The sequence below is a fragment of the Crinia signifera genome, chromosome 5, assembly GCF_055691185.1.
Source record: "Crinia signifera chromosome 5, ASM5569118v1, whole genome shotgun sequence".
Taxonomy (NCBI): domain Eukaryota; kingdom Metazoa; phylum Chordata; class Amphibia; order Anura; family Myobatrachidae; genus Crinia; species Crinia signifera.
The window spans coordinates 332,986,468-333,012,876 of NC_139221.1; the positions used below are offsets into that span (position 1 = coordinate 332,986,468).

Genomic DNA, 26,409 nt, shown 5'->3' on the forward strand with positions numbered 1-26,409 from the left:
TGTGGCCCGCCACTTCCTTAATTATCACCAAGGCTCATCTGATGAACTGAAGGCCTTTGGCTTACAACACGTCAGATTAGGGATCAGAGGTGGCAATATAGCCAATGAACTTCTCCGTCAGGAATGTAAATGGATATTCCAACTGAATACGGTTAGCCCTCAAGGACTGAATGAAAACACCAGCTATACCTCCTTTTTAGGCTAACCCAATAACCACCCACAGCTGCACAATTATCCCAAAATAGGTCTTTTTTCTTATTCAACATCTTCAACATCGGGGTAATCACCCCACTAGAACACTAGTGATTGAAACATACATCCAGTTGTACATTACCACAACTATTACCATTTCTTCCCACCAAAAAACATAAGCCACTATCGACAGGGCTAGTTATTTTTACTTATCTTTTTGATTTAATTTTATTCATATTTAAATTTTATTTTTATTCCAAATTTTATTTAAGTTGTCCCGCATGTACATGTGTATATGTGTATATATGCATATGTATGTATGTGTGTGTATATGTATATATATGTATGTGTGTATATGGGTGAAAATATGTTTTTCATTTATATTATAATTATCCTTAAATTGATTTCTTCATTTTTTCTTCATTATAATGTATCATTACAATGTCTGGAGGGCTGAGCATTCTAAACCACAAAACACTAGCTATCTTCTAGGTTACAAATGTTACTAACACAAACATGTTATATGTATGGACACATTTCAAGGCCACACATACGCTGCAACAGAGAGCGTGGGATTAGGTAACATCATAAACCACATATTCATTACCTATCCCACACTAATAGATACAGCATCACTAATTATGTACCCTAAAAAACAATCATTTCTGATCACAAACCATGTCCCTTCACTTATATAATTTTTATAATTTTCATTATTTTATACACGTTATTTATTCACGCACCAAACCTAATCAAACTATCTCACACCTCATTAACTCACCTAACTACTCTTCATCACACAAACATCATAGACCTAATATTTTTGAACTTCCATGTTTCACTGATTTTTTTAACCACAATGTAACATCGTTTCTCACTGTCACTTCATCGCTTATCTTTTGTTCAATTAGGCACACATACAAACAATTTCATCACAGTACACTGCCCTTACATTTAATCACGATATAATTATAATCATTTGTCACAATTAGGCACACATATAGACAATTTCATCTTAGTACACTATTCTTATAAGTAATGACGATATAATCATAATCACCACACAGGGTATTGGATACACTATCAATAGGGAAATTTCACAGACATAATTCCTCTCTCTCTTTTTACAATATTCTTTAAAAACAGTTGTTATTAGACGGTAATACTATATTTCATAGAACATCTCAGTTGCAGTTAACTGTAGGCGCTATAATAAATCTACTAAGCGCATATCTGCTAAGTAGGAACAAATTCTTGTTGGGGGACACCGCATTAGTACGCACAAAAAAGACGCTTCATATAATAATTATGTACACACATTCTTACCCAGCATATTAATTGAGACATACCTCCTACATGCAGCTTATTTTGTAAGTAAATCTAAATAGCGCAACAGACGGCAAAATGCTATCGCCTAGACTATCTCAGTTGCAGTGAACTGCAGACGCTATAATAAACACATATAGCGCATATTTGCTAAGTAGGATCAAATTCTTGCTGGGTGATACCATGGGCCTTATTCGAGTTCACTCTTTCAGACAAAATCCTTCTTAGATGGACAAAACCATGTGCACTGCAGGGGGGCAGATGTAACTTGTGCAGATCTAATTACATTTGGGTGGGGTTTTACTTCAAAGTGAGATCTATATTGCAGTGTTAAAATAAAGCAGCCAGTATTTACCCTGCAAAGAATCACCAAAAAAATCACCAAATCTATTTCTATCTGCACATGTTACATCTGCCCCCCTGCAGTGCACATGGTTTTGTCCATTTAAGAAGGATTTTGTCAGAAAGAGTGAACTCGAATAAGGCCCCATATGAGAATGCACAAAACAGAGGCTTCATATAATAAGTATGTACATACATCTTTATTAAGTACATTATTTGAGATATACCCCTTACATGCAGCCTAACAAGGAATGTAATAAATAAATAAATAGCGCAGCTGTGGAGACACAGTCACCCTACTTAGATCTACACATAAAATACGTTTCCTATCAGTATAGCTAGCACCCAATTTAACCCATTAGATACACCTGTATCCAAATTGGCCCAGCACACTATTTAACAGACATCAATGGGACACTCCCACACTGATGAAGCTGTAGCGAAACGGCCGTCTAAACCCTTTTCCCCGGATGCCAGATTCAATGGCATACACCTGCTACACCCAGCATTAAGGACAGCACGGAGGCTGACATCTCCCTCTCACTGCTGTATGGAGCATTGCTCCCACACTGCCGGATACGCACTACGGACACAGGCAGAGATCCGATCCCCTAAACTGTATGGAGATCTGACACTGAGTTAAATTCACCTGATTACCTGAAGTGGATTGCGCTCCAGCGCTGAAGAGGTATAGGGAGCACTGCTGACAGGCATAGGTCTGCTCCCTGAGAGCCGCACGGAAACCCCATACCCACCCGGCTTACCAGCGCAGGAGAAGAAGGTAGCGCACAGAGGACAGTCGGAGGTCCCGGCAGACTGACGCTTTCGGCACATACAACATAAGACTGCAGGACATTTCCTATTAGGTGTCCCTACACCGCTGAATAGAACTGCTGCCACAAGAGACATTGAGAGCCCCCCTGAGACACAGCACACAGCTAGGTATACCGGGTGTTCCCGGGCATATACTTTATATTTCTGGCGACTACTGTGTGTATTCCTATTCTTCTGAGGCAGTATTGTAATTACAGGTTAATTAATGTCTTCATACTCTCCCCTGGATAGGGATTGAGGCCCTTATTCTGATCGGTGCGGATATTCCCGCATGCGGACGGACCGCCGATGTTGATAGTCTGCGCATGTGCAGAGGTCCCTCTGCGCATGTGCAGGCGATTTCGCCGCACGGATTCTGTATACGCCGCACAGGGGGCGTAGAGGGGCGTGAGGGGCTACTTAGCCTCATTACCCTATGCATACGCCCCGCGTTTCATGGGCGTTCCCATGCAAACGCGGGGCGTATGCATGGTAATGAAGCCATGACGCTTGTGTAGGGGCGGGCATCTGACATCGCCGGATGTCAGCTGCCCGCCCCCATACATGATTTCACATGGACAAGTGTCCGTGTGGTCTTGGGTGGCGGGACCTAGTGGAGCGTGTGGCCCTGCATTTGATGTTCGGCGACCATCGAATGCAGGGGCTGCTCCCAAGACGGAGGAGGCGTATCCCCGTCCACATTCATGCGGATCGCCACATATCCGCGTACGGACGGAGGTGGCGATCCGTATGGAAGGCGGGGATTCGCCTGCACGGTCCTGGCCGCATATTCTGATCGGGCCGCACCGATCAGAATAAGGCCCTGAGTGAGGGAGATTATACCCAGCGAATATACCGTTTTTTTTTCTCTAAATTGGTGTCTAAAAACCAGCAGCCTGAGAGATATATGGCAGATTTATTACACAGTGTTTGACCAATGGCAACTGTGATTGATAACACTGTCCTTAATATTTATAGCAATTAGGCTCACATTATATTCTGTGCTTATGATTGATAGCACTGTGTCGTTGGGCCGAGTACTAAGTGACCATATTTGTGTAATAGCACATAGCTAGGTATACCGGGTGTTCCCGGGTTCATACTTAATATTTCTGGGTACTACTATGCTTATTTCTATTTTTCTGCGGCAGGATTGTAATCATAGGCTAATTAATGTCCTCATACTCTCCCCTGGAGAGGGATTGAGTGAGGGAGACTGCACCCAACATATAAATGGTTTTTGCTAAATAATTAGTGCATGAGAACAAGTAGCCTGATAGATATAGGGCAGAAATATTACGCAATGTCTGATCAATGGTAACTGTGATTGATAACACTTTCCTCAATATGCACAGTAACTAGGCTGACATTGTATTCTGTGCGATAGCACTGTGTCGTTGGGCTAAGTACTAGCTTACCACATTTGTGTGACAGCCTGAAAGATACACGGCTTATAACACTGTGCTAACAGGTTAATTGGGCTAGATTAGACTAAGCCTTACTGTACCTTTAAGAGCAGGACACTAATTACTGTTTGGATATATGCTGAATTTTGTGCACATGTTCTAGAATATTGAGTTACAATAGCTAACTACAGACGGGCTGCATTAGACGGACAGTTTGGAAGATACTTAAATCTCTAGAGCAACCACAAGCAGCCTTTGAGAGTTGTGGTCACCTAAATTGCGTTAATTTATTGAGGGCAGATTAGCCAGAACAGGAAAGCAGCCCTGTATCTGACAATCTCCTTTCTGAATAGTGGGTGACAGTAACTACGTATTTGTAAAGAAACATATAGCCCAGTATTCATATCTGAGATGCAATTAAAAACCATAAGAATGAGTCAAATTTATCATGCTCTTCACTAACTTTAAGCACAAGGCGAGTGTTTCTAAAATATTTCTCTGCTCCCACTCTTTTTCCCAAACTGCTTGTGAGACCATAACTAGGTCCCAATCCTTCCGAGTGTTCACCTCCTACCCAGGATCGCTCATTTTCCCATCAATGCCATAGGTAAATGGGTGAATAGCAGCGTCTAGGGTTAGGAAGAGGCTGGGATCACCCAAATATCCTATATCTAATTTCCGGGCTCTCTCATTGGATTCCTTGTGTGTGTAGCTCGCCTGCAAGGACCTTTCGGTTAACCAGGCGGCTGCACTATTCGGGCCCCAACAGCAGAAGCCCGCTTACTCCTTAAGTGGGCGAAAAATCTGAAAGCACTCGCTCACTTGCCACATTGGTATCGGTTCAAATACAGCAAGCAGCAGCAGTAGCTACAGATTGGAAGGAGATTCCTCCCTTTTTTTCTCCTCTCTTTTCCATCTATTTTTTACCAACTACTTACCCTCACGCAAAAAACACTGTTTATTTTAAGATTAACGTACGCCATGTGCTAATTATAGTGACCCTAGAGGAGCATAATCAGACATCCGAGGAACACATAAGGAAATATTTCGCTGTATTTTTCATTAGTAAGAGCAAGCCCACCTGCCCTAAACCAATTATAGAGGCAGGAGGATATAATAAGTGATCTTGCTCTTTTTCTAACCTTCTTGCTCTAACTAGGGAAAGATATTTACCCTGGCAAGACACTATATGTTTAATGTTTGGTTTGTGTAAACGTTTGTGTGTTATAAGTCGGCTCATATATTTTAACTAAAAATAATAAAAGTTAATTTTTAACTAATTCAAATCACATTACTAACAAGTTGTGCCCCAAAAAAAGAGAGTCCTTTTTCTGTCTTTTTTGTGCTATACTATATTACTCTTCTGGGGAGCACCTCCACTTATATGACTAAACGATACAACTGTATCAAGTATACTACTTTTCATTGTGGAACATTATATTAAATTATACTAACTACATTGAGTTATTGCAGTGGATACTAGTGCACGGACAAAATTTCCCTTTTTCCTATTTTTTAGACTCTTCCAGATACGTCAAATGGAGCATCACTGGCCGTGACTAGGGCTCACTTTGGACACACAGGTCCTCTATATGCGGTCACTGCTACCAATGTGACTGCATACGCCCGAATACACAATACAATATATAAAAAGGCTTGTAGCGAAAAGCCGCCTTCTTAGTGTAAATCCTAAGAACACAAAGTCGGAACTGGAAATATAAATTATTTTTTCCAAGAATACTTCAGAGCTTAGTTATAAAAATGGTTACAAAGATAATTACAAAGATTTTAAAAGTACAGATGGAGCAGGGCTTATTATTGCTGGCGGAGCGCCAGGACCGTGTCCCTGGCGATCCGCCAGCAATCTGGCGCTCTGGCTGAATGAGACGCTCGTGCGTCTCCCACGCACGAGCGTCTCAATAGCCGGGCGGCGAGGCGGCGCGGCGGGTGCAGTCCTGCCCGTCTCCAGCTTCAGGGAGACGGGCAGGGCTGCGGGGGGCTGCGGGGGGGCGGTGTGGACCGGCGGGGACCCGGGGAAGCCGGCGGGGACCCGGGCAAAAGCTCCGTCGGAACGGGACGCGCGTGCACCTCGTGCACGCGCGTCCCCTTCCGACATACAGATGGCGCGGGGCGGGGGATGGCGGGTGGCGAGTCCTCCGCCATCCCCAGCAAAGACAAGCCCTGCGCTATCTGTACACACAGAAGAAATACAATTAAAACAAATAAAAAGGGATAAAAATCTCAGAACTGTATCTTACACACAAGTACTGATTTGTAGGGGGATATTGCTCATGAAACATCGGGTCACTTCTAGCCTGCTTGCTGATCCCCAAGAAGTACCACAGGCTATAGGGAGAAGAGTGCAATTATACCGCAGATTCCCTCATCCCTCCCACCTTTGGGATTTTGACCATTTCCCTTTTGGACACTAATGAATCTCCCTAAATAATTGATCCTTCTACATGAAAGGATGAGTCCACTGCTTTTAAGTGACTTGTACACTCCTTAAGGCCCCCATACACTATGCGATTTTGGGCCGATTTCATCCGATTTCGGCACTTTGTGCCGATAACCGGGTGAAATCGGCCCAAAATCGCAGGACTGTGACATCTGATCCGATGCGCGGCCCCGTGCGCATCGGACCGGATCAGGGAGGTCGGACGGTCAGTACATACGATCACGTCCGACCTCCCTGTTAGCTGGCGGCGCCGGTGAGTGCTGACCTGGGGGCGGTGTGGTCAGCAGCAGCGCTCATCAGGGGGACGCCGGAGCGGGCAGCGGGTCCTGACGCTGTAACTAGCCGGCGGCGCCTGTGTGTGATGATCTGGCCGGGCGCTGTGATCATTCACATATATCATTCAGCAGCGCTGCGGGACGGATGGGGCCGGGCACAGGGCAGTGGCGGGTATTATATTTTTAAAACACCTGTCAAATGACTAGCCGTTCTCTGATTCAATGACTGACCGTTGGCTGAGAGCTCTCAGCCAATCAGAGAACGGCTAGTCATTTGACAGGTGTTTTAAAAATATAATACCCGCCACTGCCCTGTGCCCGGCCCCGTCCATCCCGCAGCCCTGCTGAATGATATATGTGAATGATCACAGCGCCCGGCCAGATCATCACACACAGGCGCCGCCGGCTAGTTACAGCGTCAGGACCCGCTGCCCGCTCCGGCGTCCCCCTGATGAGCGCTGCTGCTGACCACATTGCCCCCAGGTCAGCACTCAGTACCCCCGCTGCCCGCCCCACTGCTGCCCCTGATCACCACCGGCCCCCATGCCCCTCACCGCCCACCCCCATGCCCCTCACCGCCCACCCCCATGCCCCTCACCGCCCGCCCCCTGCAGCTCCCCGTACATGTGATAAACTGCAAGCGATTTATCACATGTAAAATTTGGCTCATCAAGTGCCAAATTGTATGTGAGCCTCCCGGGGAGCTGCCGGGCGGCTCACAGGAGTATTGGGTCCGACTTGTCCTAATGTATGGGGGCCTTTAGGGCTGTTTCACACAGTACGGTTCCTGCCGCACGGTGAAATCCCGTACGGCCAGGGAGCCGTGCCGCACTCAGCAGTTGTGAATGGACACTATTGTGTCCATTCACACGGGACGGCCACGGCCCGGCCGCACGGCTGCAGCCGGATCCCCCCACTGGAAGGGACGGCTGCCGGGCTGTGGCCATCCCTGCCATTATAAAATTCTGAGTGCGGCGCGGCTCCCTGACCGTACGGGATTTCACCGTGCGGCAGGAACCGTACTGTGTGAAACAGCCCTTACACAGTGCATTGCAAAGTCTGATAAGAGACATGTACTGAAGGGGGGAAACATCTCTGACTTCTCTCTGGACAATGTTAAGATAACCCCCAATCTGATTTTTGAGGGGTCTCAGATCTTATCTGACATCCTGGCTCTTTCACCAAGAAAATCCTACAACTCTGTTTAGTATTTCTTTAGAGTGACATACTCTTAGCCCCACTGAAAGATTTACAACCCTGGTCCGCAAAACTTGTTCAATGCTCTTTGCAGACAGGAATTTTCCTCAACTCTTAACAGAAGCAATTGTTAGACCTCTTCTTAATAACCTCATTTAGATCCAGATTGCCAACTACCGACCGGTATCGAACCTTCCTTTTCTAGGGAAAGTCATTAAAAACGTGGTTGCAAATCAACTGGAAACCCGCCTGATATCTCATGATATGTACAGTATGATCCATTCCAATCAGGATTCAGGAGAAGACATAGCACTGAAACAGCCCTGGTATATGATCGGGGTCACAGTTCAATCTTAATCCTTCTGGATCTCTCTGCAGCATTTGATACTGTGGACCATGGGCTTCTGATTGAGCACCTGAAGCATTTGTGGGGGGTGTGGCTACGGGGACAATGGAGTAGTGCGCATAGTGAAGAGCTCCTCCCGTATATCCTGCCAGTCATCCTACTGAACTCCTCCCGGGGACCGGATAGCCTCCCTCACGCTCTGTATTAGTGGGGTGTATTCTCCGGTACACCACCCAAAGCATATATATGACTCCGGCCTTACAGAAACCCCACCTCTGCCTGTACAAATATTACACCCACAGCATCCACATGACTCCGGCCTTACAGAGACCCCACCTCTGCCTGTACAAATATTACACCCACAGCATCCACATGACTCCGGCCTTACAGAGACCCCACCTCTGCCTGTACAAATATTACACCCACAGCATCCATCTGACTCCGGCCTTACAAAGACCCCACCACTGCCTGTACGAGTGTTACACCCACAGCAACCATCTGACTCTGGAGTTACAGAGACCCCACCGCTGCCTGTACGAGTGTTACACCCATAGCATCTATCTGACTCTGGAGTTACAGAGACCCCACCACTGCCTGTACGAGTGTTACACCCACAGCATCCACATGACTTCGGCCTTACAGAGACCCCACCACTGCCTGTACGAGTGTTACACCCATAGCATCTATCTGACTCCGGCCTTACAAAGACCTCACCACTGCCTGTACGAGTGTTACACCCACAGCATCTATCTGACTCTGGAGTTACAGAGACCCCACCACTGCCTATACGAGTGTTACACCCACAGCATCTATCTGACTCCGATCTTAGAGAGACCCCACCTCTGCCTGTACGAGTGTTACACCCACAGCATCTATCTGACTCTGGAGTTACAGAGACCCCACCACTGCCTATACGAGTGTTACACCCACAGCATCTATCTGACTCCGATCTTAGAGAGACCCCACCGCTGCCTGTACGAGTGTTACACCCATAGCATCTATCTGACTCTGGAGTTACAGAGACCCCACCACTGCCTGTACGAGTGTTACACCCACAGCATCCACATGACTTCGGCCTTACAGAGACCCCACCACTGCCTGTACGAGTGTTACACCCATAGCATCTATCTGACTCCGGCCTTACAAAGACCTCACCACTGCCTGTACGAGTGTTACACCCACAGCATCTATCTGACTCTGGAGTTACAGAGACCCCACCACTGCCTATACGAGTGTTACACCCACAGCATCTATCTGACTCCGATCTTAGAGAGACCCCACCTCTGCCTGTACGAGTGTTACACCCACAGCGTCCATCTGACTCCGGCCTTACAAATACCTCACCACTGCCTGTGCGAGTGTTACACCCATAGCATCCATCTGACTCCGGCCTTACAGAGACCCCACCTCTGCCTGTACAAATATTACACCCACAGCATCCACATGACTTCGGCCTTACAGAGACCCCACCACTGCCTGTACGAGTGTTACACCCACAGCATCTATCTGAACCCCACCTCTGCCTGTACGAGTGTTACATCCACAGCATCTATATGACTCCGGCCTTACAGAAACCCCACCTCTGCCTGTACAAATATTACACCCACAGCATCCACATGACTTCGGCCTTACAGAGACCCCACCACTGCCTGTACGAGTGTTACACCCACAGCATCTATCTGAACCCCACCTCTGCCTGTACGAGTGTTACACCCACAGCATCTATATGACTCCGGCCTTACAGAAACCCCACCTCTGCCTGTACAAATATTACACCCACAGCATCCACATGACTTCGGCCTTACAGAGACCCCACCACTGCCTGTACGAGTGTTACACCCACAGCATCTATCTGACTCCGGCCTTACAAAGACCTCACCACTGCCTGTACGAGTGTTACACCCACAGCATCTATCTGACTCTGGAGTTACAGAGACCCCACAACTGCCTGTACGAGTGTTACACCCACAGCAACCATCTGACTCCGATCTTAGAGAGACCCCACCTCTGCCTGTACAAATATTACACCCACAGCGCCCATCTGACTTCGGCCTTACAGAGACCTCACCACTGCCTGTACGAGTGTTACACCCACAGCGTCCATCTGACTCCGGCCTTACAAAGACCTCACCACTGCCTGTGCAAGTATTACACCAACAGCGTCCATCTGACTCCGGCCTTACAGAGACCTCACCACTGCGTGTGCGAGTGTTACACCAACAGCGTCCATCTGACTCCGGCCTTACAGAGACCTCACCACTGCCTGTGCGAGTGTTACACCCACAGCGTCCATCTGACTCCGGCCTTCCAGAGACCTCACCACTGCCTGTGCGAGTGTTACACCCACAGCATCCATCTGACTCCAGCCTTACAGAGACCTCAACACTGCCTGTGCGAGTGTTACACCCACAGCGTCCATCTGACTCCGGCCTTACAGAGACCTCACCACTGCATGTGCGAGTGTTACACCCACAGCGTCCATCTGACTCCGGCCTTCCAGAGACCTCACCACTGCCTGTGCGAGTGTTACACCCACAGCATCCATCTGACTCCAGCCTTACAGAGACCTCACCACTGCCTGTGCGAGTGTTACACCCATAGCGTCCATCTGACTCCGGCCTTACAGAGACCCCACCTCTGCCTGTACAAGTGTTACACCCACAGCGTCCATCTGACTCCGGCCTTACAAAGACCCCATCTCTGCCTGTACAAATATTACACCCACAGTGTCCATCTGACTTCGGCCTTACAGAGACCTCACCACTGCCTTTACGAGTGTTACGCCCACAGAGTCTGACTCCGGCCTTCCAGAGACCTCACCACTGCCTGTGCGAGTGTTACACCCACAGCGTCCATCTGACTCCGGCCTTACAAAGACCTCACCACTGCCTGTGCGAGTATTACACCAACAGCGTCCATCTGACTCCGGCCTTTCAGAGACCTCACCACTGCATGTGCGAGTGTTACACCCACAGCGTCCATCTGACTCCGGCCTTCCAGAGACCTCACCACTGCCTGTGCGAGTGTTACACCCACAGCATCCATCTGACTCCAGCCTTACAGAGACCTCACTACTGCCTGTGCGAGTGTTACACCCATAGCGTCCATCTGACTCCGGCCTTACAGAGACCCCACCTCTGCCTGTACAAGTGTTACACCCACAGCGTCCATCTGACTCCGGCCTTACAAAGACCCCATCTCTGCCTGTACAAATATTACACCCACAGCGTCCATCTGACTTCGGCCTTACAGAGACCTCACCACTGCCTTTACGAGTGTTACGCCCACAGAGTCTGACTCCGGCCTTCCAGAGACCTCACCACTGCCTGTGCGAGTGTTACACCCACAGCGTCCATCTGACTCCGGCCTTACAGACACCCCACCTCTGCCTGTATGAGTGTTACACCCACAGCAACCATCTGACTCCGGCCTTCCAGAGACCTCACCACTGCCTGTGCGAGTGTTACACCCACAGTGTCCATCTGACTCCGATCTTAGAGAGACCCCACCTCTGCCTGTACAAATATTACACCCACAGCGCCTGACTCCCGCTGACCTATTATCAGACCCCACCTCTGCCTGTACGAGTGTTACACCCACATCATCTATCTGACTCTGGCCTTCCAGAGACCCCACCTCTGCCTGTACAAATATTACACCCACAGCGTTTATCTGACTCCAGCCTTCCAGAGACCTCAGACACTGACTGTGCGAGTGTTACACCCACAGCCTCCATCTGACTCCGGCCTTACAGAGACCTCACCACTGCATGTGCGAGTGTTACACCCACAGCGTCCATCTGACTCCGGCCTTCCAGAGACCTCACCACTGCCTGTGCGAGTGTTACACCCACAGCATCCATCTGACTCTGGCCTTACAGAGACCCCACCTCTGCCTGTACGAGTGTTACACCCACAGCGCCCATCTGACTCCGGCCTTACAGAGACCTCACCTCTGCCTGTACAAGAGTTACACCCACAGCGCCTGACTCCCGCTGACCTATTATCAGACCCCACCTCTGCCTGTACAAGAGTTACACCCACAGCGCCTGACTCCCGCTGACCTATTATCAGACCCCACCTCTGCCTGTACAAGAGTTACACCCACAGCGCCTGACTCCCGCTGACCTATTATCAGACCCCACCTCTGCCTGTACGAGTGTTACACCCACAGCATCTATCTGACTCTGGCCTTACAAAGACCCCACCTCTGCCTGTACGAGTGTTACACCCACAGAGTCTGACTACGGCCTTCCAGAGACCTCACCACTGCCTGTGCGAGTGTTACACCCACAGCATCCATCTGACTCCGGCCTTACAGAGACCCCACCTCTGCCTGTACGAGTATTACACCCACAGCGTACATCTGACTCTGGCCTTACAGAGACCCCACCTCTGCCTGTACAAGAGTTACACCCACAGCGCCTGACTCCCGCTGACCTATTATCAGACCCCACCTCTGCCTGTACAAGAGTTACACCCACAGCGCCTGACTCCCGCTGACCTATTATCAGACCCCACCTCTGCCTGTATGAGTGTTACACCCACAGCGCCTGACTCCCGCTGACCTATTATCAGACCCCACCTCTGCCTGTATGAGTGTCACACCCACAGCATCTATCTGATTCTGGACTTACAGAGGCCCCACCTCTACCTGTACAAATATTACTCCCACAGCGTCCATCTGACTCCGGCCTTCCAGAGACCCCACCTCTGCCTGTACGAGTGTTACACCCACAGAGTCTGACTCCTGCTGTCCTATTATTAGACCCCACCTCTGCCTGTACGAGTGTTACACCCACAGCCCCTGACTCCAGCTGATCTATTATCAGACCCCACCTCTGCCTGTACGAGTGTTACACCAACAGCCCCTGACTCCCGCTGTCCTATTATCAGACCCCACCTCTGCCTGTACGAGAGTTACAGCCACAGCTCCTGACTCCAGCTGATATATTATCAGACCCCACCTCTGCCTGTACGAGTGTTACACCCACAGCCCCTGACTCCCGCTGTCCTATTAGACCCCACGTCTGCCTGTACGAGTGTTACACCCACAGCCCCTAACTCCCGCTGTCCTATTATCAGACCCCACCTCTGCCTGTATGAGTGTAACACCCACAGCCCCTGACTCCCGCTGTCCTATTATCAGACCCCACCTCTGCCTGTATGAGTGTTACACCCACAGCCCCTAACTCCCGCTGTTCTATTATCAGACTCCACCTCTGCCTGTACAAGAGTTACACCCACAGGGTCTGACTCCCGCTGTCCTATTATCAGACCCCACCTCTGCCTGTACGAGTGTTACACCCACAGCCCCTAACTCCAGCTGTCTTATTATCAGACCCCACCTCTGCCTGTATGAGTGTTACACCCACAGCGCCTGATTCCCGCTGTCCTATTATTAGACCCCACCTCTGCCTGTACAAGAGTTACACCCACAGCCCCTAACTCCCACTGATCTATTATCAGACTCCACCTCTGCCTGTACAAGAGTTACACCCACAGCCCCTGACTCCCGCTGTCCTATTATCAGACCCCACCTCTGCCTGTACAAGAGTTACACCCACAGCCCCTGACTCCCGCTGTCCTATTATCAGACCCCACCTCTGCCTGTACAAGAGTTACACCCACAGCCCCTGACTCCCGCTGTCCTATTATCAGACCCCACCTCTGCCTGTACGAGAGTTACACCCACAGCCCCTGACTCCCGCTGTCCTATTATCAGACCCCACCTCTGCCTGTACGAGAGTTACACCCACAGCCCCTGACTCCCGCTGTCCTATTATCAGACCCCACCTCTGCCTGTACAAGAGTTACACCCACAGCCCCTGACTCCCGCTGTCCTATTATCAGACCCCACCTCTGCCTGTATGAGTGTTACACCCACAGCCCCTGACTCCCGCTGTCCTATTATCAGACCCCACCTCTGCCTGTACAAGAGTTACACCCACAACCCCTGACTCCCACTGATCTATTATCAGACCCCACCTCTGCCTGTATCAGTGTTACACCCACAGCCCCTGACTCCCGCTGTCCTATTATCAGACCCCACCTCTGCCTGTATGAGTGTTACACCCACAGCCCCTGACTCCCGCTGACCTATTATCAGACCCCACCTCTGCCTGTATGAGTGTTACACCCACAGCCCGACGTCTGCTGTCCTATTATCAGACCCCACCTCTGCCTGTACAAGAGTTACACCCACAGCCCCTGACTCCCGCTGTCCTATTATCAGACCCCACCTCTGCCTGTACAAGAGTTACACCCACAGGGTCTGACTCCCGCTGTCCTATTATCAGACCCCACCTCTGCCTGTATGAGTGTTACACCCACAGCCCCTGACTCCAGCTGTCCTATTATCAGACCCCACCTCTGCCTGTATGAGTGTTACACCCGCAGCCCCTGACTCCAGCTGTCCTATTATCAGACCCCACCTCTGCCTGTACGAGAGTTACACCCACAGCCCCTGACTCCCGCTGTCCTATTATCAGACCCCACCTCTGCCTGTACAAGAGTTACACCCACAGTGCCCGACTCCCGCTGTCCTATTATCAGACCCCACCTCTGCCTGTACGAGTGTTACACCCACAGCCCCTGACTCCCGCTGTCCTATTATCAGACCCCACCTCTGCCTGTACAAGAGTTACACCCACAGTGCCCGACTCTAGCTGATGTAAGAGACTTCTTGTGCGTTACAGTGACACAACCACTACAGGCGTGTCCATGTGTCAGCACTGTAATCATTGGTTACCTGCACATCTGGAAGAACACTGGAGAACCAGTTCATCTCCTGGAACTGCAGAATAAATGGAGGGATCTCCCGGACTTCCTGCATATTCACCCGCTGCTTGGCTGCTTCTGGGGAAAGAGCCACTGGATGGACATCTGCAAGAGGAGGCAATGGAGGCTCCGCGGATGGAGGACGCACACGGACCACTGCCCGTCTGGAACTCTGGTAACAAAGGATCACTAGATGTTAGTTATATGATGACTACATAGAACAGTTATGGTGCGTACACACGGTGAGATTCCAGCTCTGTACTATTTACATACAATCTGCACTATATAGTCATTGCTGCTCTGTCTATCTGGGTTCCGATGTGTGCCGTCACGGGAGCGCGCATCGGGATCGCAAAGTAAAATACCTGCGCAATCTGCATGCGTTCCCGACTATATAGTCAAAATCTAATGTCAAATCTCACCGTGTGTACACAGCATTACAGTCACTGACCCCAATAATGGTGATTTACAGAGATGCACATTATAATAACGTCATCAGAAAATCGTATTTATTATCACTCATCAGCGCAATGGGCCTAATTCAGACATGATTGCAAGGCTGATAATTACGCCACCCCTCCAGAGTGACACCGCATTACTCACCATGGAATGATTCCCCAGTGTGCGCAGTCTGTGCGGAGCCCAGAAATCAGGAATACACCGCCCCGCCATAGTGACATCGCATTACTCACCATGGAATGATTCCCCAGTGTGCGCAGTCTGTGCGGAGCCTAGGAATCAGGTATACACCGCCCCCCCCCCCCCCCATAGTGACATCGCATTACTCACCATGCAATGATTCCCCAGTGTGCGCAGTCTGTGCGGAGCCTAGGAATCAGGTATACACCGCCCCGCCATAGTAACACCGCATTACTCATCATCGAATGATTCCCCAGTGTGCGCAGTCTGTGCGGAGCCCAGAAATCAGGTATACACCGCCCCGCCATAGTGACATCGCATTACTCACCATGGAATGATTCCCCAGTGTGCGCAGTCTGTGCGGAGCCCAGATATCAGGTATACACCGCCCCGCCATAGTGACATCACATTACTCACCATGGAATGATTCCCCAGTGTGCGCAGTCTGTGCGGAGCCTAGGAATCAGGTATACACCACCCCGCCATAGTGACATCGCATTACTCATCATGGAATGATTCCCCAGTGTACGCAGCCTGTGCGGAGCCCAGAAATCAGGTATACACCGCCCCGCCATAGTGACATCACATTACTCACCATGGAATGATTCCCCAGTGTGCGCAGTCTGTGCGGAGCTCAGAAATCAGGTATACACTGCACCGCCATAGTGACATCGCATTACTCACCATGGAATGATTCCCCAGTGTGCGCAGTCTGTGCGGAGCCCAGAAATCAGGTATACACCGCCCCGCCATAGTGACATCACATTACTCACCATGGAATGATTCCCCAGTGTGCGCAGTCTGTGCGGAGCCCAGAAATCAGGTATACACCGCCCCGTCATAGTGACATCACATTACTCCCCATGGAATGATTCCCCAGTGTGCGCAGAGCTCAGAAATCAGGTATACACCGCCCCGCCATAGTGACATCGCATTACTCACCATGAAATGATTCCCCAGTGTGCGCAGTCTGTGCGGAGCCTAGGAATCAGGTATACACCGCCCCGCCATAGTAACACCGCATTACTCACCATGGAATGATGCCCCAGTGTGCGCAGTCTGTGCGGAGCTCAGAAATCAGGTATACACCGCCCCGCCATAGTAACACCGCATTACTCACCATGAAATGATTCCCCAGTGGGCGCAGTCTGTACGGAGCCTAGGAATCAGGTATACACCGCCCCGCCATAGTGACATCACATTACTCACCATGGAATGATTCCCCAGTGTGCTCAGTATGTGCGGAGCTCAGAAATCAGGTATACACCGCCCCGTCATAGTGACATCACATTACTCACCATGAAATGATTCCCCAGTGTGCGCAGTCTGTGCGGAGCCCAGAAATCAGGTATACACCGCCCCGCCATAGTGACATCGCATTACTCACCATGAAATGATTCCCCAGTGGGCGCAGTCTGTGCAGAGCCTAGGAATCAGGTATACACCGCCCCGCCATAGTAACACCGCATTACTCACCATGGAATGATGCCCCAGTGTGCGCAGTCTGTGCGGAGACCAGAAATCAGGTATACACCGCCACGCCATAGTGACATCACATTACTCACCATGGAATGATTCCCCAGTGTACGCAGTCTGTGCGGAGCCCAGAAATCAGGTATACGCCGCCCCGTCATAGTGACATCGCATTACTCACCATGGAATGATTCCCCAGTGTGCGCAGTCTGTGCGGAGCCTAGGAATCAGGTATACACCGCCCCGTCATAGTGACATCGCATTACTCACCATGGAATGATTCCCCAGTGTGCGCAGTCTGTGCGGAGCTCAGAAATCAGGTATACACCGCCCCGCCATAGTGACATCACATTACTCACCATGGAATGATTCCCCAGTTTGCGCAGTATGTGCGGAGCCCAGAAATCAAGTATACACCGCCCCGCCATAGTGACATCACATTAATCACCATGCGATGATTCCCCAGTGTACGCAGTATGTGCGGAGCCCAGAAATCAGGTATACACCGCCCGCCATAGTGACACCGCATTACTCACCATGGAATGATTCCCCAGTGTGCGCAGTCTGTGCGGAGCCCAGAAATCAGGTATACACCGCCCCGCCATAGTGACATCATATTACTCACCATGGAATGATTCCCCAGTGTGCTCAGTCTGTGCGGAGCCCACAAATCAGGTATACACCGCACTGCCATAGTGACATCGCATTACTCACCATGAAATGATTCCCCAGTGTCCGCAGTCTGTGCGGAGCCTAGGAATCAGGTATACACCGCCCGCCATAGTGACATCACATTACTCATCATGGAATGATTCCCCAGTGTACGCAGTCTGTGCGGAGCCCAGAAATCAGGTATACACAGCCCCACCATAGTTACATCGCATTACTCACCATGGAATGATGCCCCAGTGTGCGCAGTCTGCGGAGCCCAGGAATCAGTTATACACCGCCCCGCCATAGTGACATCACATTACTTACCATGGAATGATTCCCCAGTGTGCGCAGTCTGCGGAGCCCAGGAATCAGTTATACACCGCCCTGCCATAGTGACATTGCATTACTTACCATGGAATGATTCCCCAGTGTGCGCAGTCTGTTTGGAGCCCAGAAATCAGGTATACACCGCCCCGCCATAGTGACATCGCATTACTCACCATGGAATGATTTCCCAGTATGCGTAGTCTGCGCAGCCCAGGAATCGGGTATACACCGCCCCGCCATAGTGACACCGCATTACTCACCATGAAATGATTCCCCAGTATGTGCGGAGCCCAGAAATCAGGTATACACCGCACCGCCATAGTGACATCGCATTATTCACCATGGAATGATTCCGGAGTGTGTGCAGTCTGTGCGGAGCCCAGAAATCAGGTATACACCGCCCCGTCATAGTGATATAGCACTACTCACCATGGAATGATTCCCCAGTGTGCTCAGTATGTGCGGTGCCCAGAAATCAGGTATACGCAGCCCCCCATAGTGACATCACATTACTCACCATGCGATGATTCCCCAGTGTGCTCAGTCTGTGCGGAGCCCAGAAATCAGGTATACACCGCACCGCCATAGTGACATCGCATTACTCACCATGGAATGATTCCCCAGTGTACGCAGTCTGTGCAGAGCCCAGAAATCAGGTATACACCGCCCCGCCATAGTGACATCACATTACTCACCATGGAATGATTCCCCAGTGTGCTCAGTCGGTGCGGAGCTCAGAAATCAGGTATACACCGCCCCGTCATAGTGACATCGCATTACTCACTATGGAATGATTCCCCAGTGTGCTCAGTCTATGCGGAGCCCAGAAATCAGTTATACACCGCCCCGCCATAGTGACATCGCATTACTCCCCATGGAATGATTCCCCAGTGTGCGCAGTCTGTGTGGTGCCCAGAAATCAGGTATACATCGCCCCGTCATAGTGATATAGCATTACTCACCATGGAATGATTCCCCAGTGTACGCAGTCTGTGCGGAGCCCAGAAATCAGGTATACACCGCCCCGCCATAGTGACATCACATTACTCACCATGGAATGATTCCCCAGTGTGCGCAGTCAGTGCAGAGCCCAGAAATCAGGTATACACCGCCCCGCCATAGTGACATCGCATTACTCACCATGGAACAATGTGATGATGCTTAGGGCGCCCCACCCCAGATCATCAGTGTGTAGTCCGTCCCCCTCCCAAAAGCCCTACAGGCCTGCACCCCAACACAGGGGGCAGACAGAGCCGGCCCTAGCCTAAATGACGCCCTAGGCAGGATTTTGGCTGGTGCCCCCTAGCACCGCCACTAGTTCCGCCTCTGACCCTGCTCCCCTTTCCCAGCACTATCAACCCTCATCATAGCAGTCATCATTTTGGTGCTCCTACCCGCAATATTTTAAATAGAAGCAGTGCACACGTTCGGTGCGCAGCCCAAACAGGGGTGTGTTTATATCATGCGATGGTGTCCCTTATTCACGTTACATCACACTGTAGTACCACTTTACCTTATGTACATTACTCCTCACATTATTCCCTTAGAAAAAAATCCTGAGAAAATATTGTATTTTAAGCACCTCCATGGCCACATTGCAACCCAGCACAAAGCAGTGTGTGCTGGGCAGAGGAGAACAGCTGCAGCTGCTGCTGTCACTTAAGGGGAGGGGGCCTGGGGCCCCCACTGGGCCCTTCCATCAGACATAGGCCTGGGTAATTTGTACCCCCTACCCCTTTCTCTCGACACCCCTGATAATACCACACAGTAATGCCCCTTACACATGACACACATTATTAATGTCCTTATAACCATAATGCCCCTTACACATTATGCCAACCTTTATGAATGCCCTTCATACACATATTGACACACATAATGCCCCTTACACATATGTTGCATTTATTAATGCCCTTATACACATGACACACATAATGCCTGTTACACGTCACACATTATTAATGCCCTTCATACACATAATGACACACATAATGCCCCTTACACATATGTTGCACATTATTAATGCCCTTATACACGACACACATAATGCCCATTACACATATGTCGCACATTAATAATGCCCTTATACACATGACACACATAATGCCCATTACACATATGTCGCACATTAATGCCCTTATACACATGACACACGTAATGCCCCTTACACATATGTCGCACATTATTAATGCATTTATACATCACACACGTAATGCCCCTTACACATATGTTGCACATTATTAATGCCCTTATACACATGACACACATAATGCCTGTTACACATATGTCGCACATTATTAATGCATTTATACATGACACACATAATGCCCCTTACACATATGTCACACATTATTAATGCCCTTCATACACATAATGACACACATATAATGCCCCTTACACATATGTTGCACATTATTAATGCATTTATACATGACACACATAATGCCCCTTAAACATATGCCGAACACTATTGCACAACCAACCCACCCGCAGACAGCACTCGCACAGCCGCTAACACTGTGACCTCTGCCTCTGCTTGGATACAGATGTTTCCTCATACATCTTGCCTCAATAGGCCATGCCGCTCCTGGCCAGTTCTGCTAACGTTGGGTGCCTTTTTTGCTGAAAATTCGTCTTATTTGCATTGTTATGTGACCAGGACACACAAGGAGCTTCCCATGATTAAAATGATATGCGGCATGCCTAGATTCTGTGTGCGACTGTGGCTGTACCTGCATACGGAATGCTATGTTACAGTGATTTCCATGAATGCACTATTTCATATGCAGATACAGCCTCACTCACACATAGAATATAGGCATGCTGCATATCATTTTAATCAGCAGAAGCTGCTGATGCCCCTAGGCATTCCAAATGCCCTAGGCAATTGCCTAGTTTTCCTATGCCCAAGGCCGGCTCTGGGGGCAGACACCCACCTACTCGTAAACAGCGCCCAGTGACTACCAGGCATTCTCAGTCCTGGGAATTCCCTGCTGGATGCAGGGCTGTACTACTTCTCGGTGTATGGGACAAGCAGGTAATGCGGACAGCGGACACCCCGTTATCTCAACACCTCTCCCTCACAGGAAACATCAGTCAGCTGAATGGTCTGTGACCTCACAAACGACGAGGGATTAACCAGGTCTGACTTGATCACCCCATCTGGTCCCCTCCCTTATCAGCACAATTACCTGGCTTTATTCTTACAGACCCCCAGGCACCGGCACAACTACAGGGACCTTGTATATTTCTAGGATTCAAGAGACAGCCAATCCCTGCTCAGAACTGAGGGATAAAATGGGCTAAAAACAGCAGCTCTGGATAGAACATCTTGTATCTATTCAGGGTCCCTGTCCTTGAGAGGTAGGGGTAGATGGGAGAAGACTGGGGCCTGTCCAGACTCCGCCAGAACATCAGCACCACCTTCAGGGCCAGCAGCCAGTATTTGCATCCATCTCAACAGGGCAAGCAACTGGGACTCATCACCTTCAAGACCAGTGGTGGGCATTAGCCACTGGCTCAACAGAGCCCTTCCAGCAACCATCATTCTGCAGGAGCATCTCACCGTGCGGTGTCCCAGCTCACAGACTGCCCGAGGTGACTATCGACTGCTTAACAGGGTGGAAGCAGAGCCGGCCTTAGGCATAGGCAAACTAGGTAATTGCCTAGGGCATTTGGAATGCCCTGGGGCATCAGCAGCTTCTGCTGATTAAAATGATATGCAGCATGCCTATATTCTGTGTGAGTGAGGCTGTATCTGCATATGAAATAGTGTATTCATGGAAATCACTGTAACATAGCATTCCGTATGCAGGTACAGCCACAGTCGCACACAGAATCTAGGCATGCCGCATATTATTTTAATCTTTGGAAGCTGCTTGTGTGTGCTGGTCATAACAATGGAAATAAGATGAATTTTCAGCAAAAAGGCCCCCAACGTTAGCAGAACTGGCCAGGAGCTGCATGGCCTATTGAGGCAAGATGTATGAGGAAACATCTGAATCCAAGCAGAGGCAGAGGTCACAGTGTTAGCGGCTCTGTGAGTGCTGTCTGCGGGTGGGTTGGTTGTGCAATAGTGTTCGGCATATGTGTAAGGGGCATTATGTGTGTCATTATGTGTATGAAGGGCATTAATAATGTGTGACATATGTGTAAGGGGCATTATGTGTGTCATGTATAAACGCATTAATAATGTGCAACATATGTGTAAGGGGCATTATGTGTGTCATGTGTATAAGGGCATTAATAATGTGTGACATATGTGTAACAGGCATTACGTGTGTCATGTGTATAAGGGCATTAATAATGTACAACATATGTGTAATGGGCATTATGTGTGTCATGTGTATAAGGGCATTAATAATGTACAACATATGTGTAATGGGCATTATGGGTGTCATGTGTATAAGGGCATTAATAATGTGCAACATATGTGTAAGGGGCATTATGTGTGTCATTATGTGTATGAAGGGCATTAATAATGTGCAACATATGTGTAATGGGCATTATGTGTGTCATTATGTGCATGAAGGGCATTAATAAAGGTTGGCATAATGTGTAAGGGACATTATGGTTATAAGGACATTAATAATCTGTGTTATGTGTAAGGGGCATTACTGTGTGGTATTATCAGGGGTGCCGAGAGAAAGGGGTAGGGGGTACAAATTACCCAGGCCAAAGTCTGATGGAAGGGCCCAGTGGGGGCCCCGGGCCCCCTCCCCTTAAGTGACAGCAGCAGCTGCAGCTGTTCTCCTCTGCCCAGCACACACTGCTTTGTGCTGGGTTGCAATGTGGCCATGGAGGTGCTTAAAATACAATATTTTCTCAGGATTTTTTTCTAAGGGTGTAATGTGAATAATGTGAGGAGTAATGTATATAAGGTAAAGTGGTACTACTGTGTGATGTAACGTGAATAAGGGACACCATCACATGATATAATGTAAGGAGTAATGTATATAAGGTAAAGTGGTACAGTGTGATGTAACGTGAATAAGGGACACCATCGCATTATATAAACACACCCCTGTTTGGGCTGCGCACCGAACGTGTGCACTGTTTCTATTTAAAATATTGCGGGTAGGAGCACCAAAATGATGACTGCTATGATGAGGGTTGATAGTGCTGGGAAAGGGGAGCAGGGTCAGAGGCGGAACTAGTGGTGGTGCTAGGGGGCACCAGCCAAAATCTTGCCTAGGGTGTCATTTAGGCTAGGGCCGGCTCTGGGGGGAAGTGTTCCTTAGTGTGGTTCTTATAGTAGTTAGTGTGTGATGTGTTATATAGCAGTGCTACCTGTACTGTGCTATATAACACAGCACAGACTAACACTACACAGTACAGGTAGCACTACTATATAACACAGCACACACTAACACTACACAGTACAGGTAGCACTGCTATATAACACAGCACACTACTAACACTACACAGTACAGGTAGCACTACTATATAACACAGCACACACTAACACTACACAGTACAGGTAGCGCTACTATATAACACAGCACACACTAACACTACACAGTACAGGTAGCACTACTATATAACACAGCACACACTAACACTACACAGTACAGGTAGCACTGCTATATAACACAGCACACTACTAACACTACACAGTACAGGTAGCACTACTATATAACACAGCACACACTAACACTACACAGTACAGGTAGCGCTACTATATAACACAGCACACACTAACACTACACAGTACAGGTAGCACTGCTATACAACACAGCACACTACTAACACTACACAGTACAGGTAGCACTACTATCTAACACAGCACACTACTAACACTACATAGTACAGGTAGCACTGCTATATAACACAGCACACACTAACACTACACAGTACAGGTAGCACTGCTATATAACACAGCACACACTAACACTACACAGTACAGGTAGCACTGCTATATAACACAGCACACACTAACACTACACAGTACAGGTATCACTGCTATATAACACAGCACACTACACAGTACAGGTAGCACTACTATATAACACAGCACACACTAACACTGCACAGTACAGGTAGCACTACTATATAACACAGCACACACTAACACTGCACAGTACAGGTAGCACTGCTATATAACAGCACACACTAACACTACACAGTACAGGTAGCACTACTATATAACACAGCACACACTAACACTACACAGTACAGGTAGCACTACTATATAACACAGCACACACTAACACTACACAGTACAGGTAGCACTGCTATATAACACAGCACACTACTAACACTACACAGTACAGGTAGCACTACTATATAACACAGCACACACTAACACTACACAGTACAGGTAGCGCTACTATATAACACAGCACACACTAACACTACACAGTACAGGTAGCACTGCTATACAACACAGCACACTACTAACACTACACAGTACAGGTAGCACTACTATCTAACACAGCACACTACTAACACTACATAGTACAGGTAGCACTGCTATATAACACAGCACACACTAACACTACACCGTACAGGTAGCACTGCTATATAACACAGCACACACTAACACTACACAGTACAGGTAGCACTGCTATATAACATAGCACACACTAACACTACACCGTACAGGTAGCACTGCTATATAACACAGCACACACTAACACTACACCGTACAGGTAGCACTGCTATATAACACAGCACACACTAACACTACACAGTACAGGTAGCACTACTATCTAACACAGCACACTACTAACACTACACAGTACAGGTAGCGCTGCTATACAACACAGCACACACTAACACTACACAGTACAGGTAGCACTGCTATATAACATAGCACACACTAACACTACACAGTACAGGTAGCACTACTATATAACACAGCCCACACTAACACTACACAGTACAGGTAGCACTGCTATATAACACAGCACACACTAACACTACACAGTACAGGTAGCACTGCTATATAACACAGCACACTACTAACACTACACAGTACAGGTAGCACTACTATATAACACAGCACACACTAACACTACACAGTACAGGTAGCGCTACTATATAACACAGCACACACTAACACTACACAGTACAGGTAGCACTGCTATATAACACAGCACACACTAACACTACACAGTACAGGTAGCACTGCTATATAACACAGCACACACTAACACTACACAGTACAGGTATCACTGCTATATAACACAGCACACTACACAGTACAGGTAGCACTACTATATAACACAGCACACACTAACACTGCACAGTACAGGTAGCACTACTATATAACACAGCACACACTAACACTGCACAGTACAGGTAGCACTGCTATATAACAGCACACACTAACACTACACAGTACAGGTAGCACTACTATATAACACAGCACACACTAACACTACACAGTACAGGTAGCACTACTATATAACACAGCACACACTAACACTACACAGTACAGGTAGCACTACTATATAACACAACACACACTAACACTACACAGTACAGGTAGCACTACTATATAACACAGCACACACTAACACTACACAGTACAGGTAGCACTGCTATATAACACAACACACACTAACACTGCACAGTACAGGTAGCACTGCTATATAACACAGCCCACACTAACACTACACAGTACAGGTAGCGCTGCTATATAACACAGCACACACTAACACTGCACAGTACAGGTAGCACTGCTATATAACAGCACACACTAACACTACACAGTACAGGTAGCACTACTATATAACACAGCACACACTAACACTACACAGTACAGGTAGCACTACTATATAACACAACACACACTAACACTACACAGTACAGGTAGCACTACTATATAACACAGCACACTACTAACACTACACAGTACAGGTAGCACTACTATATAACACAGCACACACTAACACTGCACAGTACAGGTAGCACTACTATATAACACAGCACACACTAACACTACACAGTACAGGTAGAACTACTATATAACACAGCACACACTACCACTACACAGTACTGGTAGCACTGCTGTATAACACAGCACACATCTATAGAGCTAGTGATGGCACAGGGTACACTGCTGTATAACACAGCACACATCTATAGAGCTAGTGATGGCACAGGGTACACTGCTGTACGTGCATCTCATTACGCTCTGCTGGCACAGAATTATGCTACAATATGATTGACATTCAGG

At 48.5% G+C, this 26,409-nt stretch overlaps 1 protein-coding gene across 1 annotated transcript in view; it reads right to left on the reverse strand.

Moving 5' to 3' along the window:
* The window catches only part of WDR97 (WD repeat domain 97), a 305,848-nt gene that overhangs the window by 39,774 nt on the left and 239,665 nt on the right, over window positions 1-26,409 (reverse strand). Inside the window, exon 18 of the mRNA XM_083145263.1 lies at window positions 15,106-15,306. Within this exon, the coding sequence (XP_083001389.1) occupies window positions 15,106-15,306 (201 nt within the window). The remainder of the gene's footprint in view (window positions 1-15,105; window positions 15,307-26,409) is intronic.